A 12,452-nucleotide genomic window follows, 5' to 3' on the forward strand; every position below is an offset into this window, starting at 1 on the left:
TGAGATATTAAAGACCAACGACTTTTGTTCTTGGAGGTGATAGTAGGTATGCATGATTCTCTTCTTTTTGGTTTATTGTGAGATTAATAATTTGTTTTCTTGGGTGTCTTGGATTTCTTGCCAAATCCTCCTTCCATTGGAGTTTTACTTCTAATATCTTCTGTTGAGCTCAGATTGGTAGAAAGGTATTGTTTAAATTTGGTTTTGTCATAGAGTATATTGGTTTCTCCATCTATGATGATTGATAGTTTTTCTGGGTATAGTAGCCTGGGCTGGCATTTATGTTCTCTTAAGGTATGCATGACATCTGTGCAGAATCTTCTGGCTTTTAGAGTCTCTATTGATAAGTCTGGTATAATTCTGATAGGTCTCTCTTTATATGGTACTTGACTTTTTTCCCTTACTGTTTTTAATATTCTATGTTCTGTGCATTTAGTGTTTTGATTATTATGAAACAGGAGTATTTTCTTTTTCTGGGCCAATCTCTTTGATATACTGTAGGCTTCTTGTACATTTCTGGACATCTCTTTCTTTAGATTAGGGAACTTTTCTTCTATAATTTTGTTGAAGATATTTACTGGTCCTTTAAATTGGGGTTCTTCACTCTCTTCTCTACCTCTTATCCTTAGGTTTGGTCTCCTCATTGTGTCCTGGATTTCTTGGAAGTTTTGAGTTAGGAGCCTTTTGATTTTTGCATTTTCTTTTTCTTTTCTTTTTTGATTTTTGCATTTTCTTTGACTATTGTGTCAATATAGTCTATGGTATCTTCTACACCTAAGATTCTGTCTTCTGTTTCTTGTATTCTGTTGGTGATGCTTTCAACTGTTGCTCCTGATCTCTCTCCTTTGTTTTCCATCTCCAAGGTTGCCTCCATTTTTTATTTCTTTATTGTTTTTATTTCCATTTTTGGATCTTGAACCATTTTGTTTAATTCCTTTACTTGTTTGATTGAGTTTTCTTTATTTCTTTAAGGGATTTATTGTTTCTACTTTAAGGACTTCTACCTGTTTGCTTGTGTTTTCCTGTATTTCATTGAGTTATTTATATCCTTCTTAAAGTTATCTATTATCTATTATATGGGCTTTGGGGTCATTGTCTTGCTTTTCAGGCATGTTAGGGTTTCAGACAGCATCAGAACTTGCTGTCATAGGAGAAATGGGTTCTGATGGTCTAAAATTACACGGGCTCCTATTGCTTATGCTCCTGTGCTTGCCTCTGGACATCTGGTTATCTCTAGTGTTGACCAGCCTGGGTGATTTTGACTGAATCCTGCCTCTTTGGAGGCAGGCAGGGCTCTATCACCTGGGTTAGAGCAGCCCTCCCAGGAGGCTGGCTATGCTGTCTCTGATTGGGGACAGAGCTCCTGTGTCCCTGGTTAGAGCATGACTCCTGTGTGCCTGGGTTAGGGCAGTCCTAACACACTTCCTGACAGACTGTCTGAATGACAGACTTCCTGGGAAACAGGAAGGTTGTGTCCTTGGTTGTTGTAGACCTCATAGGAGCCTGGCAGTCTGTGGGGTATTGGATATGAGTAGGCATGTTGATGTTACCCAAAGGAGGTGCAGACCTAAAGGGAGTTGGGGCTCAAACAGAGGGGAGGGCTGGGCTCCATGGGGGTCCCAGCTAGGGTGGTTATTTGGGTGTGATCTCACCTGTGTTCTTGGTTGTTGTAGATGTCCTGGGAGACCAGCAGTCTGTTGGGTAGGGAGAGGGGCAGAGGTATAGACGAGAAGATAGATGGAGCTTGAGCAGAATGGAGGGACCCCCATTGGGGATCTCAGCCAAGGTGGTTATTTGCTCAGGGGTTGATTCCTGACCTTCACAGTGCTAAGCAGAGGAAGTATAAACTTTGGCATGTTTACAGTTAGGTGGTTGGTTAATGGATGCTATAGTTAGAGTTGTATCAAATTATATTAGAATTTCTCAGCCTCTCTGGAATTCTACCCAATTCTATCTTGTTTCTAAATTATGTTTTTATGTCTAAGAATTATATGAGAATTTGAACAATATTTTCATTTTCAATCAGTAAGTCACAAAAATGATAATTACTCATTATTTGTTAAAATACATTTTCATACAATTTTAAGTGACTTCTACATTTTTGTTTGAGTTATTTATCTGAAGAGATTTAGAGATTATATACATTATATTGGTATCAAAACAAAATAGAAAATGAATATGATTTTAATTCACATTAGTGATTCAATGATAACAAAATCATATGTAATGGGAATTTTCAGAATAAGTGGCTCAGTCACATATGGAAAGTTCTTGTCTTAATTATTTTTCTGCTGAAGTGACAAAACACCACGACTAAGACAATGTCTAAAGGAAAACACTTGATTTGGGGACTTGGGGTTCCAAATGATTAGAGTCTGTGACCGTCATGGCAGAGAACATGGCAGCAGGTGGTTTGGCATGGCGCTGGAGTAATAGGTGAGAACTCACATTCTAATGCAGACCAAGAAAAATATGAGAACGGCATAGCCTTTAGAAACTTCAAATCCCACTCCCAGTAACACATATCCTCTGAGAGGAACACACCTCCTAATCCTTCATGAACAGTTCCACTAACTGCAAGCCAAATATTCAGACATGTGTGCTGTGGGGACCATTGTCAGTCAAACAACCACAGAACTGAAGCATACCTCAGTGTCCCATGTCTTTATAAGGAGTTTCATCATGTGATCTCCAGATATAGAAAATTATTGTTTCTACATAACTTCTAAAGTCAGTCAAAAAATAACAAAGAAATCGAACTTTGGAATCAAAGACTACATATAAACTTTGGTTGAATCTTTGTGATATTAAAATTATCTTGGTCTTTATTTTATTCATCCTCTATATATATTCTTCAAGTGACAAGATTAATTTTCTTCTTGAGAACCTCCTGTACAAATATGAAGTGAGTGTGGTCTTAGTAATTTTTGGAGAATGGACTAGTATCATTTTAAGTGGCTATTTTAAATACCAGAAGTGATTAGGAGGTTTGAAGTCAACACACTTGGTTCATGTTCTGTTCTTGTTGTATCTTAAGTCTGTAATCTAAGTTAATTTACTTTGGAAGCCTGGGTTTTCTTTACCTAGAGTGAAAGCAAGGGCTTCTAAATTGTTTAGGTTATTAAAGGATAAGGTGAAGTAATAGCTAGGCGCATATAGCACACACCACCACCCAATACATTATTGTTAATTCTGTAGATAGAAACTAAGTTAGGACTTGTTTGACTGTGTTCCAGATATAGAAACCTAGTCTTGGTCTTTTTGAAGTTCATGAATGATTCATAAAAATCCTTTTATTTTTTTTTCCTCAGAGAACATGATTTCTTAAAGATAAAAAAAGAAAATGGCAGGAAAATATCTCCATAAGCATATTGGGAAAGACCTTTATTTTGGGGTCTTTTGGGTTTTTTTGTTGTTTTTGTTTTTGTCAGTGGTTGAGCTTTGTAAAATCACCTTTAAATGTGGCTTAATTTGTGAGTGGCAGCTGGAGAAGCAGTCTACCCAGAGGAGCCATGGGGGAATGTGTGCAAACTCACCAGTGTAGTCACTAATGGAAGGAATGTGTGCAAACTCACCAGTGTAGTCACTAATGGAGGGAATGTGTGCAAACTCACCAGTGTAGTCACTAATGGAGGGAATGTGTGCAAACTCACCAGTGTAGTCACTAATGGAGGGAATGTGTGCAAACTCACCAGTGTAGTCACTAATGGAGGGAATGTGTGCAAACTCACCAGTGTAGTCACTAATGGAGGGAATGTGTGCAAACTCACCAGTGTAGTCACTAATGGAGGGAATGTGTGCAAACTCACCAGTGTAGTCACTAATGGAGGGAATGTGTGCAAACTCACCAGTGTAGTCACTAATGGAGGGAATGTGTGCAAACTCACCAGTGTAGTCACTAATGGAGGGAATGTGTGCAAACTCACCAGTGTAGTCACTAATGGAGGGAATGTGTGCAAACTCACCAGTGTAGTCACTAATAGCAACACTTGACTGAATGACTTATTTTAAGTCAAATACATAAGCAGACATGTTTCTGGCCTTATATACCTAAGGGGGACCCCAGCCTCCACTTGCCTCTGGCACTCAGCTCTAGCTGTGGATTCATTGCTGTGTGCATTTGTCCATTTCCACTGTCATATGTGGTGAAAGATAAGCAACATGTCTAATGTCCTCACAGTAAAAGCCCGAGTAGGAGACCATTGCCCTTTTTTTAAATTCATAGATGCGGGGATGAGGATTCAGAGATAGATGCAAGCAGAATGTGCATTTGAAAACACGCCTGGCACAGCCTTGATCAGTGTAAAGCCTGGGGATCTTTAAAGCACCTCAGTCTGTCCACACGCTTCCTAAAGCAGTCTGGCTTCCACTTGCAGTACTCACCAAGTGGAAGGTGTGAGAAAGAAGGGAGGAAGTAGAGGTGCAATGGAGGAAGGAAGCAGAAAAGTAGAGTATGGGTTCTGCGTCTCTGACATCCGCAGTAACAGGAGCAGTTAAGGCCTGGTGTTGACAGAACATCCCTACCACCAGAACATTCTCCGTCAGACGCACAGATGAAGAACATGCTCACCCAGCAGTGGCAAGTGTAATGAATATGCCATGTGCTCAACGGGAATGAAAGAAGGAGGCAAGAGGTCAACATGGGGTTTCCCCAGGTGCTTCGCTCATAGGAACAGGCTCTGGGCACTGTCCGGCCAGCTGGGAAAGGGACACCCCAAAGTCCTAAGAGGTTTTTGGTTTTTTTTTTTTTTTTTTTGTTTTTTGTAACAACTTGTTGCATAAGAAATTAAAGACCAACACTGAATTTTTCTTGAGAGTTTATATTTAAAATTAATGTTGTTAAAAGTCTTTATATAGTTTTAAGTGTTTCTTCATGAAATTATGGATGTATAGAAGAAATGTCAAAATTTTAAACAAAAAAGCAACAGGGTTTCCCTCCATTAGAGTCAGGGCAGTGCCGTCACACTCATACATTGCAGTGTCCAAGGAGATTGAGTTTGACAACAGAAGTAACAGCAGGGAGCAGCCGTTTCTTTTTTTAGTGGCATATTAAAGTTGCAGCTTTCATATGGGAAGGCTATTGTAGACATAGTGATTTACGGCAAGTAACAAAGGCTAGTCTAAAGGTCCAAATGTGTGTGTTTTTTATTTAAAAAATTAGTTGCATCATGGAAATTAATATTCGGAACCACTCATTTATCAACCAATATTGAATATAAACTTTTTATGATTAAGAGAAGCCAAGTAATTTAGGAGATGTGAGTGATGTGAGTTGCCAAAATTTACAAGCAATGAATGAATATGTAAATAATTCTACTTTTTCAAATCAGAACACCATGAAAATTGTCAATAATTTGATAACAAGAGCCAAATAAGTACGTAATAGATTTCTGCTTTGAATCTATGTGAAATACAGAGTACTGAATTTACCCTCAAATTATATAATAATAATAATAATAATAATAATAGGCATATATGTCATTTGACATCTGTCAATGAAGGCTCTCTGGTGTATGTGAAATAAAGTGGGCTTTATTTCTCTAGAAACCTTCATCTTAAGCGATTTTAGGATTTGGCATAAGGAAGCATAAGAAGCAGGCACTCTCAAACCTTGCAGTTAGGTGAGAATTGGGGAGAGAACTATTGATCAGGAAGCATTATGAGCAGCAGACCTAGAGCAGAGCAGAGACCCAAGTGCTTGGGTTCAGTGCAGGGGAAGAGCCGTGCCTCCATCATGAGGAATGATTAGCCTTAGGTTAATCACAGTGGTATTTCACAACTAATTGTAACAGCAGGTATTGAAAGGAGTCTAAGCGAATTATTGTTTTATAGGAATCTGAGTATTACAATCAGAAGACGTCAGTCATACTAAGAAGCAGAAAAACATACCCCATAATATGACATGTCAATGGATTAATTGATATGGAGTGTGAACTGGTGCTGGAATTGGTAGGCAAGAATATTTAAGCTAAAGGGAAGTATTGCCAGCAGTAGTGCACTATGGGAAATCCTGAAATCTTTCAGGCAGAAGAAATGACACCAGATGGGAATATGAATTTTCACAAACACAAGAAACACCAGAGAATGATGAATCAGGGCAAATGCAGAGGAAATTATATTATCTAAGTATGTTTAAAAGATAACTGTTTCTAGTACAGGAGTTAAAATAATAAAATGTGAGACTTACATGGTCTATATGTGTAAAGTGTCTGCTAATAATAACAGGTCAGAGTAAAAACTCATCTACTAGACTATTGTTGGGTCCTTATGCTGCCCAGAAAGATCTGTTGTGTAAGCCAGTGCCCCTAACACACCGTTCTGAACCTCTTAGCACAGTGAGGAAATCAAGAGCTAATACATCACAACTAAAGATAGCTATCCAGCAGTGCGAGGTTGATGATGTAGTATTCATATATCAATGTGACTTACTATATTAGCAAACTAAAATAGGAAAGAATGGTAAGTTTGACATAGAAACAGAGACGACAACTATTCCCAGAACAAATTCCCACTAAACCAGGATAGAATGGAGTGATCCCAGCTGAACTGTCTACAAGGGGAGAAACTGGAACAACTAGCACACTTGCTTCCCTTGGGTGGCCACTACAACATACCTCTGTGTGAGCTTAAAGTGGAAATGTGTTGGGTGAATTTCTGGTATCTGTAAGCTTAAACATGGCTGAGAACTCTGTCCTTGGTTTTGTCCAGTTACTATGTCCCATGTCATCACATACCCCGCTTCCTAAGTGTGTATGCTATGACACAGGATTTCCTCTTATTATTAATAAGAATTTTCTGAGATATCACTGTCTTCTTCACTGGAGAATTGAGATTTGCAGAGCATCTCCTATGTTTAAGAAATACAGAGAACATGCGTTTATCACTCTGTGGTGGAGCACTTTTCTGGCATCCATGTTTGTTTAGTTAAGTTAAATAGGCTCGAGTTGATGGCAATGCTAACAGCTCAAGTATGCCTGGTGTGTTAGTTAGGGTTTACTGCTGTGATCAGACACCATGACCAAAGACAATGTTTAACTGGGGCTGGCTTACACAGTCAGAGGTTCTGTCCATTATCATCAAGACAGAGGCCAGGAGGCATGGTGTAGAGGAGCTGAGAGTTCTACATTGTCATCCGAAGGCTGCTAGAAGACTGGTTTCCAGTCAGCTAGGAAGGTGATCTAAAGCCCACCCCCCCACAGTGACTCACTTCCTCTGACAAGACCGTGCCTACTCCAACATGGTTCCACCTCCAAATAGTGCCACTGGGCAAGCACATTTAAACCACTATACCTGGGAAAGATGAGAAAGAGATTCTAGCAAAAATAAGGAAGAACAAAGGAAGCATGTTTGGAAAACAAATAAGTGCCTACAGAGCCAAGTGTTTCACTGGGGAATGAATATAAAGGAATTTGAGCAGGAAGCAGACAGGATTTTAGATTTCTCTCAGAACAGCTTACAGATCACACCATCTTCTCCATTTCCCTCAGATTCAGCCTGTCTGTTGGAAACACTTGCCACACTTTTATTACATCATGCATGTAGCTGCTTTCCACCATAGACAGCCTACTCCAAGTACTACTTATTTAGTACTAGTGTCCTCTTTTTTAAAAAGTCTAGAAAAGCACCATGGTTAGTGTGCACAGGTGGAGTTGACTTGGCCCCGTCAACACTAAGTAGGTTAGGGACAAGTGAGGAGTGGAGAAGTCATGTGAAGAATTAGATCAGCGAAAAGCAAGTCTCCACAGCGAAGTGGGCGAGGAGGGGACACGTCTCAAGAAGTAATAAGAATTGAGGTAAACAGGAAACTCAATAGTGATTATTAGATTTTATTTAGCAGCAAGCAGAGACAAATATATTTCTATTTCCCTATTGGCATAGTAGAGCTGTCATCTACCAGAAGAAAGGGAAGAAATTTTTATTTCATTTAAAATGAATTATATGTCAGATACTGTTCTAAGGGGTAATATTTTTTAGCTTCTGATATGATGTGCATATGTTGTTTCAATATGGAGATAAGAATAGCATTGCATATGTCATTGGCATTAGTTTCAGTTTCCAATAGGAACCAGTGGTAAACCATGAATTAATAAAAACTGAGAATCAATAGAATTTCAGCAGTTTGAGATGAGACTTGTACCTGGTTCAGCCTTGGAGAAGACATCATGCCAACTCTAGGAATACTGTCTTAAAATATCAGCACCAGATTCTGATAAGTATATATCCGGTGATATATACTTATACAATTAGGACTTTCTTTTAGCTTTATTAAATTGAGGTAAAAGCAACATAACTGGACGCCATTCATGGGTATGTTATATGGGTATGCACTTGAGATGGCACATGGTATCATCCCATGGGATGGCAAGTGGTATCATCACATGGGATGGCACGTGGTATCATCACATGGGATGGCACGTGGTATCATCACATGGGATGGCACGTGGTATCATCACATGGGATGGCACGTGGTATCATCACATGGGATGGCACGTGGTATCATCACATGGGATGGCACGTGGTATCATGCTGGTACATAGTCTCCTCTGGCATTCTCTGGAATTGCACTCTTCTTGTCCAGCACAGTGCTCTAAGAGGATTAGATATTCGCCCACAGCTATGGTTGGCATACAAATAACAGAAAGCCTTTGCAGAGTCTGTTCTTTTGCTATTACAGTGTCTTGAATTGGTCTCAGAGGGCAGCTATGAAAATAATCTTTATCCTGGTATCTCTGATGCACTAGGGAAGAACAGTGCTAAGACCCCACCTGATCTTAGGAAGTACAGTCCTAAGGTTCTGTGCACTATGTGAAGACTGTGTGTCATTTCACATTGAGGTGGGCTTGTTGCCATGACATACGCTTCTGAAGTATCTTAACCCATCTTTGTTAAAAGTTAAGGCATCTTATTTTTATCTTGCTGACTAATTTTCTGCCATAAAGTGAGACCTAATCCTCGATATTCATAGAGAAGATTAAAATAGCATTTGTAGTTCACAAAATTGTACTGGTCTTCTTATGTCTTAGAAAGAATGACAAAAGTCAAAAGTTTGAAGATAACATACCTTACAAATGGAATTTGCGGATGTTAAACTATCTTCTGGAAGAAGCAGCAGTTTTAAACTATAACTTGCAGTGATTTGATTCTAAGAACAATTTTAGGAGAACAGATTTAAATTAGCATACCATTTACAGTTTAATAGAATGCTTGGAATTAAATACACATTCTCAGTTGCAATTTGCATGGTTATTTTTCATAAACTATTCAGGTTGAGTGTAACAAAATTATCAAATTTCTACACAGTTCCTCTCACAGCGTCAAAAATGGGAAGCGTGTGATTGTTGTAGGTGCATTTGTAAAGACTCCATGGGACGAGATGCCACAGTACTTAAAAATGAAGACAAATTACTAGAGGGATTCTGTGGGCTTCGGTGTGGGACTCATATAGACTTCTGCCTCTGAAGATTTTTAAGGCCAAGTCATAGTGCCCCATCCCTAGTTGTTCAGTGAGCATCTGTGGCGTTTACAGGGTTAACTTTATGAGATATATATTTTATAATTCAGAAGTTACACAAGAGCTGAAGCCTAGGGAAATCCAAACATGCTCTAAGGACAAGCTATAATGAGTCCAAAACTCCTGTGTGCTATGTTCTGGAAAAGTAAGTTTTCCTTATCTGGGGGGGGGGGGGGGCATGCATTTTTCTAGGTTATAAAACAATACATAGTGAAATTAGAAGTATTGGCTACCACTGGTTTTAGCAGTATAAATTGAAGATGCCAAGCTCAGGACTAAATAAACAGAAAATTATGTTAGGAATCTTCACTTTTTACAAATAATTCTGGAATCTTAAGGTAGAAAGGAGCTGCATTTGTTTTTTTGCCAACATGCTATGACTGCACTTACTGTGACAACTGCGCTTACTGTGACTACTGTGAGGAAGTTAAACACAGAGGTTATTTGTTCAGATGTTATAGAATTATATTGTCTCTCCAACCTTTCTTTTGCTAAGTAAAATTTTCATTATAAAAATTGATATAGTAGTCCATTGGTCTGCTCCTCTGCCTTGCCACTAGGATGCTGAGCCTCCAGCATGCTGCTTCGGGAGGTGAGACACGTGAGCGACAGGCTGCATGTGTGGCTGGCCACTGGGAACCAGTGCACTGCAGAAATGTCACTCAGGGAAGGCAGAGTGCAGTCTAAGATAGGAGTCCAAGTCTGTGTTCTTCGAAGCGGAAAAACTGCGAGATCTAGGATGGATGCTGTGGTTCTAGGCTCTCAAACTCCTGTGTACCCAGATGCCACTGAGAATTGTGGGTCCCATCCTCCTGTGTCCCCAGGACCAGGAGGAGTTGGAAATAGGGGCTCGCAAGCCCATGCTGAGCCTGAGACAGGCAGGACCCCGCTGAGCTCCGGAACAAGTGCCAGAAATACAGAAGGCCTGGAAGAGGGCCTTCTATGGGACACTTAGGCCTGGCTCTATATGATGAAGTATACACACACACACACACACACACACACACACACACACAGTCTCTGATGAAGGAGACAGGCCTTGTTTCTCCAAGCTGTTTATTCATCGTAGATGAGGATGAATACCTTTTACTCAGGGTGGACCGGAGATTAAATACCATTTGCAGGAAGGGATGCCCAGGAAGGGAAGCTCATGGGCTAGACATTCAGGGCCCATTAAGATACCTCATTAGCATGGAGAACTCTAGTTTTCTATGTTATATGACCATTTATCATGGTCCTCTTAGTGGGGTGTCATGGTCACATGTTCCAGGACTGGAACCTGGTTGGGAGCTAGTTTGAACTCCTGCCAGTCTCAATTATTAGATTTATCAGGGTTCTTAGCTTACTACAGCTGCAACAGCTCTGGTGGCACTGCCACATAGTACTCACATATTGGAAATACAAAGTGGTATTTTTCTTGATTTGATCATTTATTTCAGAAGTGCTTACTTTGTTCTACTAGGTGCCAAATATTTGATGTCTGAAATTTATTAAAGAATCAAAAAGTAAAAATTTCTTTCCTTATTGAGATTATATTCTGGTAAGATGATGATGATGATTATGATGATGATGGTGGTGGTGATGATGGAGGGGTGGTAATGCTGTTATGATGATGCTGACTTTACAGTATGGTCAATGGCTATGAGGATTATTTTTATAAAAAGAGTTAAGATTCAGTTGTGTTCTGAAAGAGGGAAATAGACGTGCAATTTAGATACTGTGGAAATAGTCATCTTTGATACAAGGGTTGATGAGAGGCTTGAAGGTGATAAGAAAACCCCACCATTTAGGTAATTTTAAGACTTGAAACTTGCTTGTTCCACATGCTGCTACCTGGCAAGGGGTTTCTGGTAATAGAAAGTCAAGGATTCTCTTGGTCTCCCTGTCCCATTGGCTGGGAGTGGCATTCACATGCACTGTCTCCCTTTCTTACCTAACTGGAACAAGTGGACTCCAGGGCTCCAGTCTGGTCTAACAGTCACGAAAATGTGGTTTTGGGGAGAATTTGCTCTTTAGAGACTTAGAGCAAAACAAAACACAATGTGTTGTCTTCAACTGGGTCTTAAGAGCACGTGAGTCCTCGCTGACTTTGCCCCTCAAGGCTGCCTGAGGTGAAGTCAGCTCTGCCTGTGACGCACCCAGTCACACACAGGTGAAAGTGGTTTATTTTATGGACGGTCTCATTAACCTCAGCATGACTTAAAAATCGAACTACCTGTGTCTTCCAGATTTTGTTCCTGGCATCTGCATACGCAAGTCCTCAACTCAGCGAGCAGAGCTGCTCTGCTGTGGCGGCAGTGGCGCATTACCTGTATCTTTGCCAGTTTAGCTGGATGCTCATTCAGGTTGGTAGCTCAGCCCCACCCACCACTCCCCTCCAGTGACCCCTCGAGAGGAGGGCTGTCCTAGGTAGGGTTTTACTGCCTTGAACAGACACCATGATCAAGGCAAGTGTTACATGAACAGTATTTCATTGCGGCTGGCTTACAGGTTCAGAGGTTCATTCAATCCAGTATCATCAAGGCAGGGACATGTCAGCATCCAGGCAGGCATGATGCAGGAGATTCTGAGAGGTCTGCATCTTCATCTGAAGGCTGCTAGCAGAATACTAGCTTCCAGGCAGCTAGGATGAGGGTCTTAAAGCCCACACCCACAGTGACACACCTACTCCAAAGAGGCCACACCTCCTAATAGTGCCACTCCCTGGGCCAAGCATATACAAACCACCACAAGGTCTTAGCACCAGATATTCTCTGTCCTGAAGTAGAAATAATCTGATGTAGCCTTCACAGCTCTACCAGGGTGTGAATGCAGTAATATCTCTAGTAACTACGCAACTTACGAGAGGAGAGTTTGAAAAAAATATGAGGCAAATCTCATAAGACTGAAAACCAAAGGGCTGTAACGGAAGCTTGGAATATGGACCCTGAGGAATAAGAAA

The 12,452-nt window shown here is 40.3% G+C and overlaps 1 protein-coding gene across 1 annotated transcript in view; it reads left to right on the forward strand.

Annotated features, from left to right (window-relative positions):
- Positions 1-12,452, forward strand: part of Adgrv1 (adhesion G protein-coupled receptor V1) — a 535,393-nt gene that overhangs the window by 342,347 nt on the left and 180,594 nt on the right. The window contains exon 87 of the mRNA XM_052159654.1: positions 11,740-11,856. Within this exon, the coding sequence (XP_052015614.1) occupies positions 11,740-11,856 (117 nt within the window). The remainder of the gene's footprint in view (positions 1-11,739; positions 11,857-12,452) is intronic.

This window comes from Apodemus sylvaticus, chromosome 16 (genome assembly GCF_947179515.1).
Source record: "Apodemus sylvaticus chromosome 16, mApoSyl1.1, whole genome shotgun sequence".
Classification (NCBI taxonomy): Eukaryota; Metazoa; Chordata; class Mammalia; order Rodentia; family Muridae; genus Apodemus; species Apodemus sylvaticus.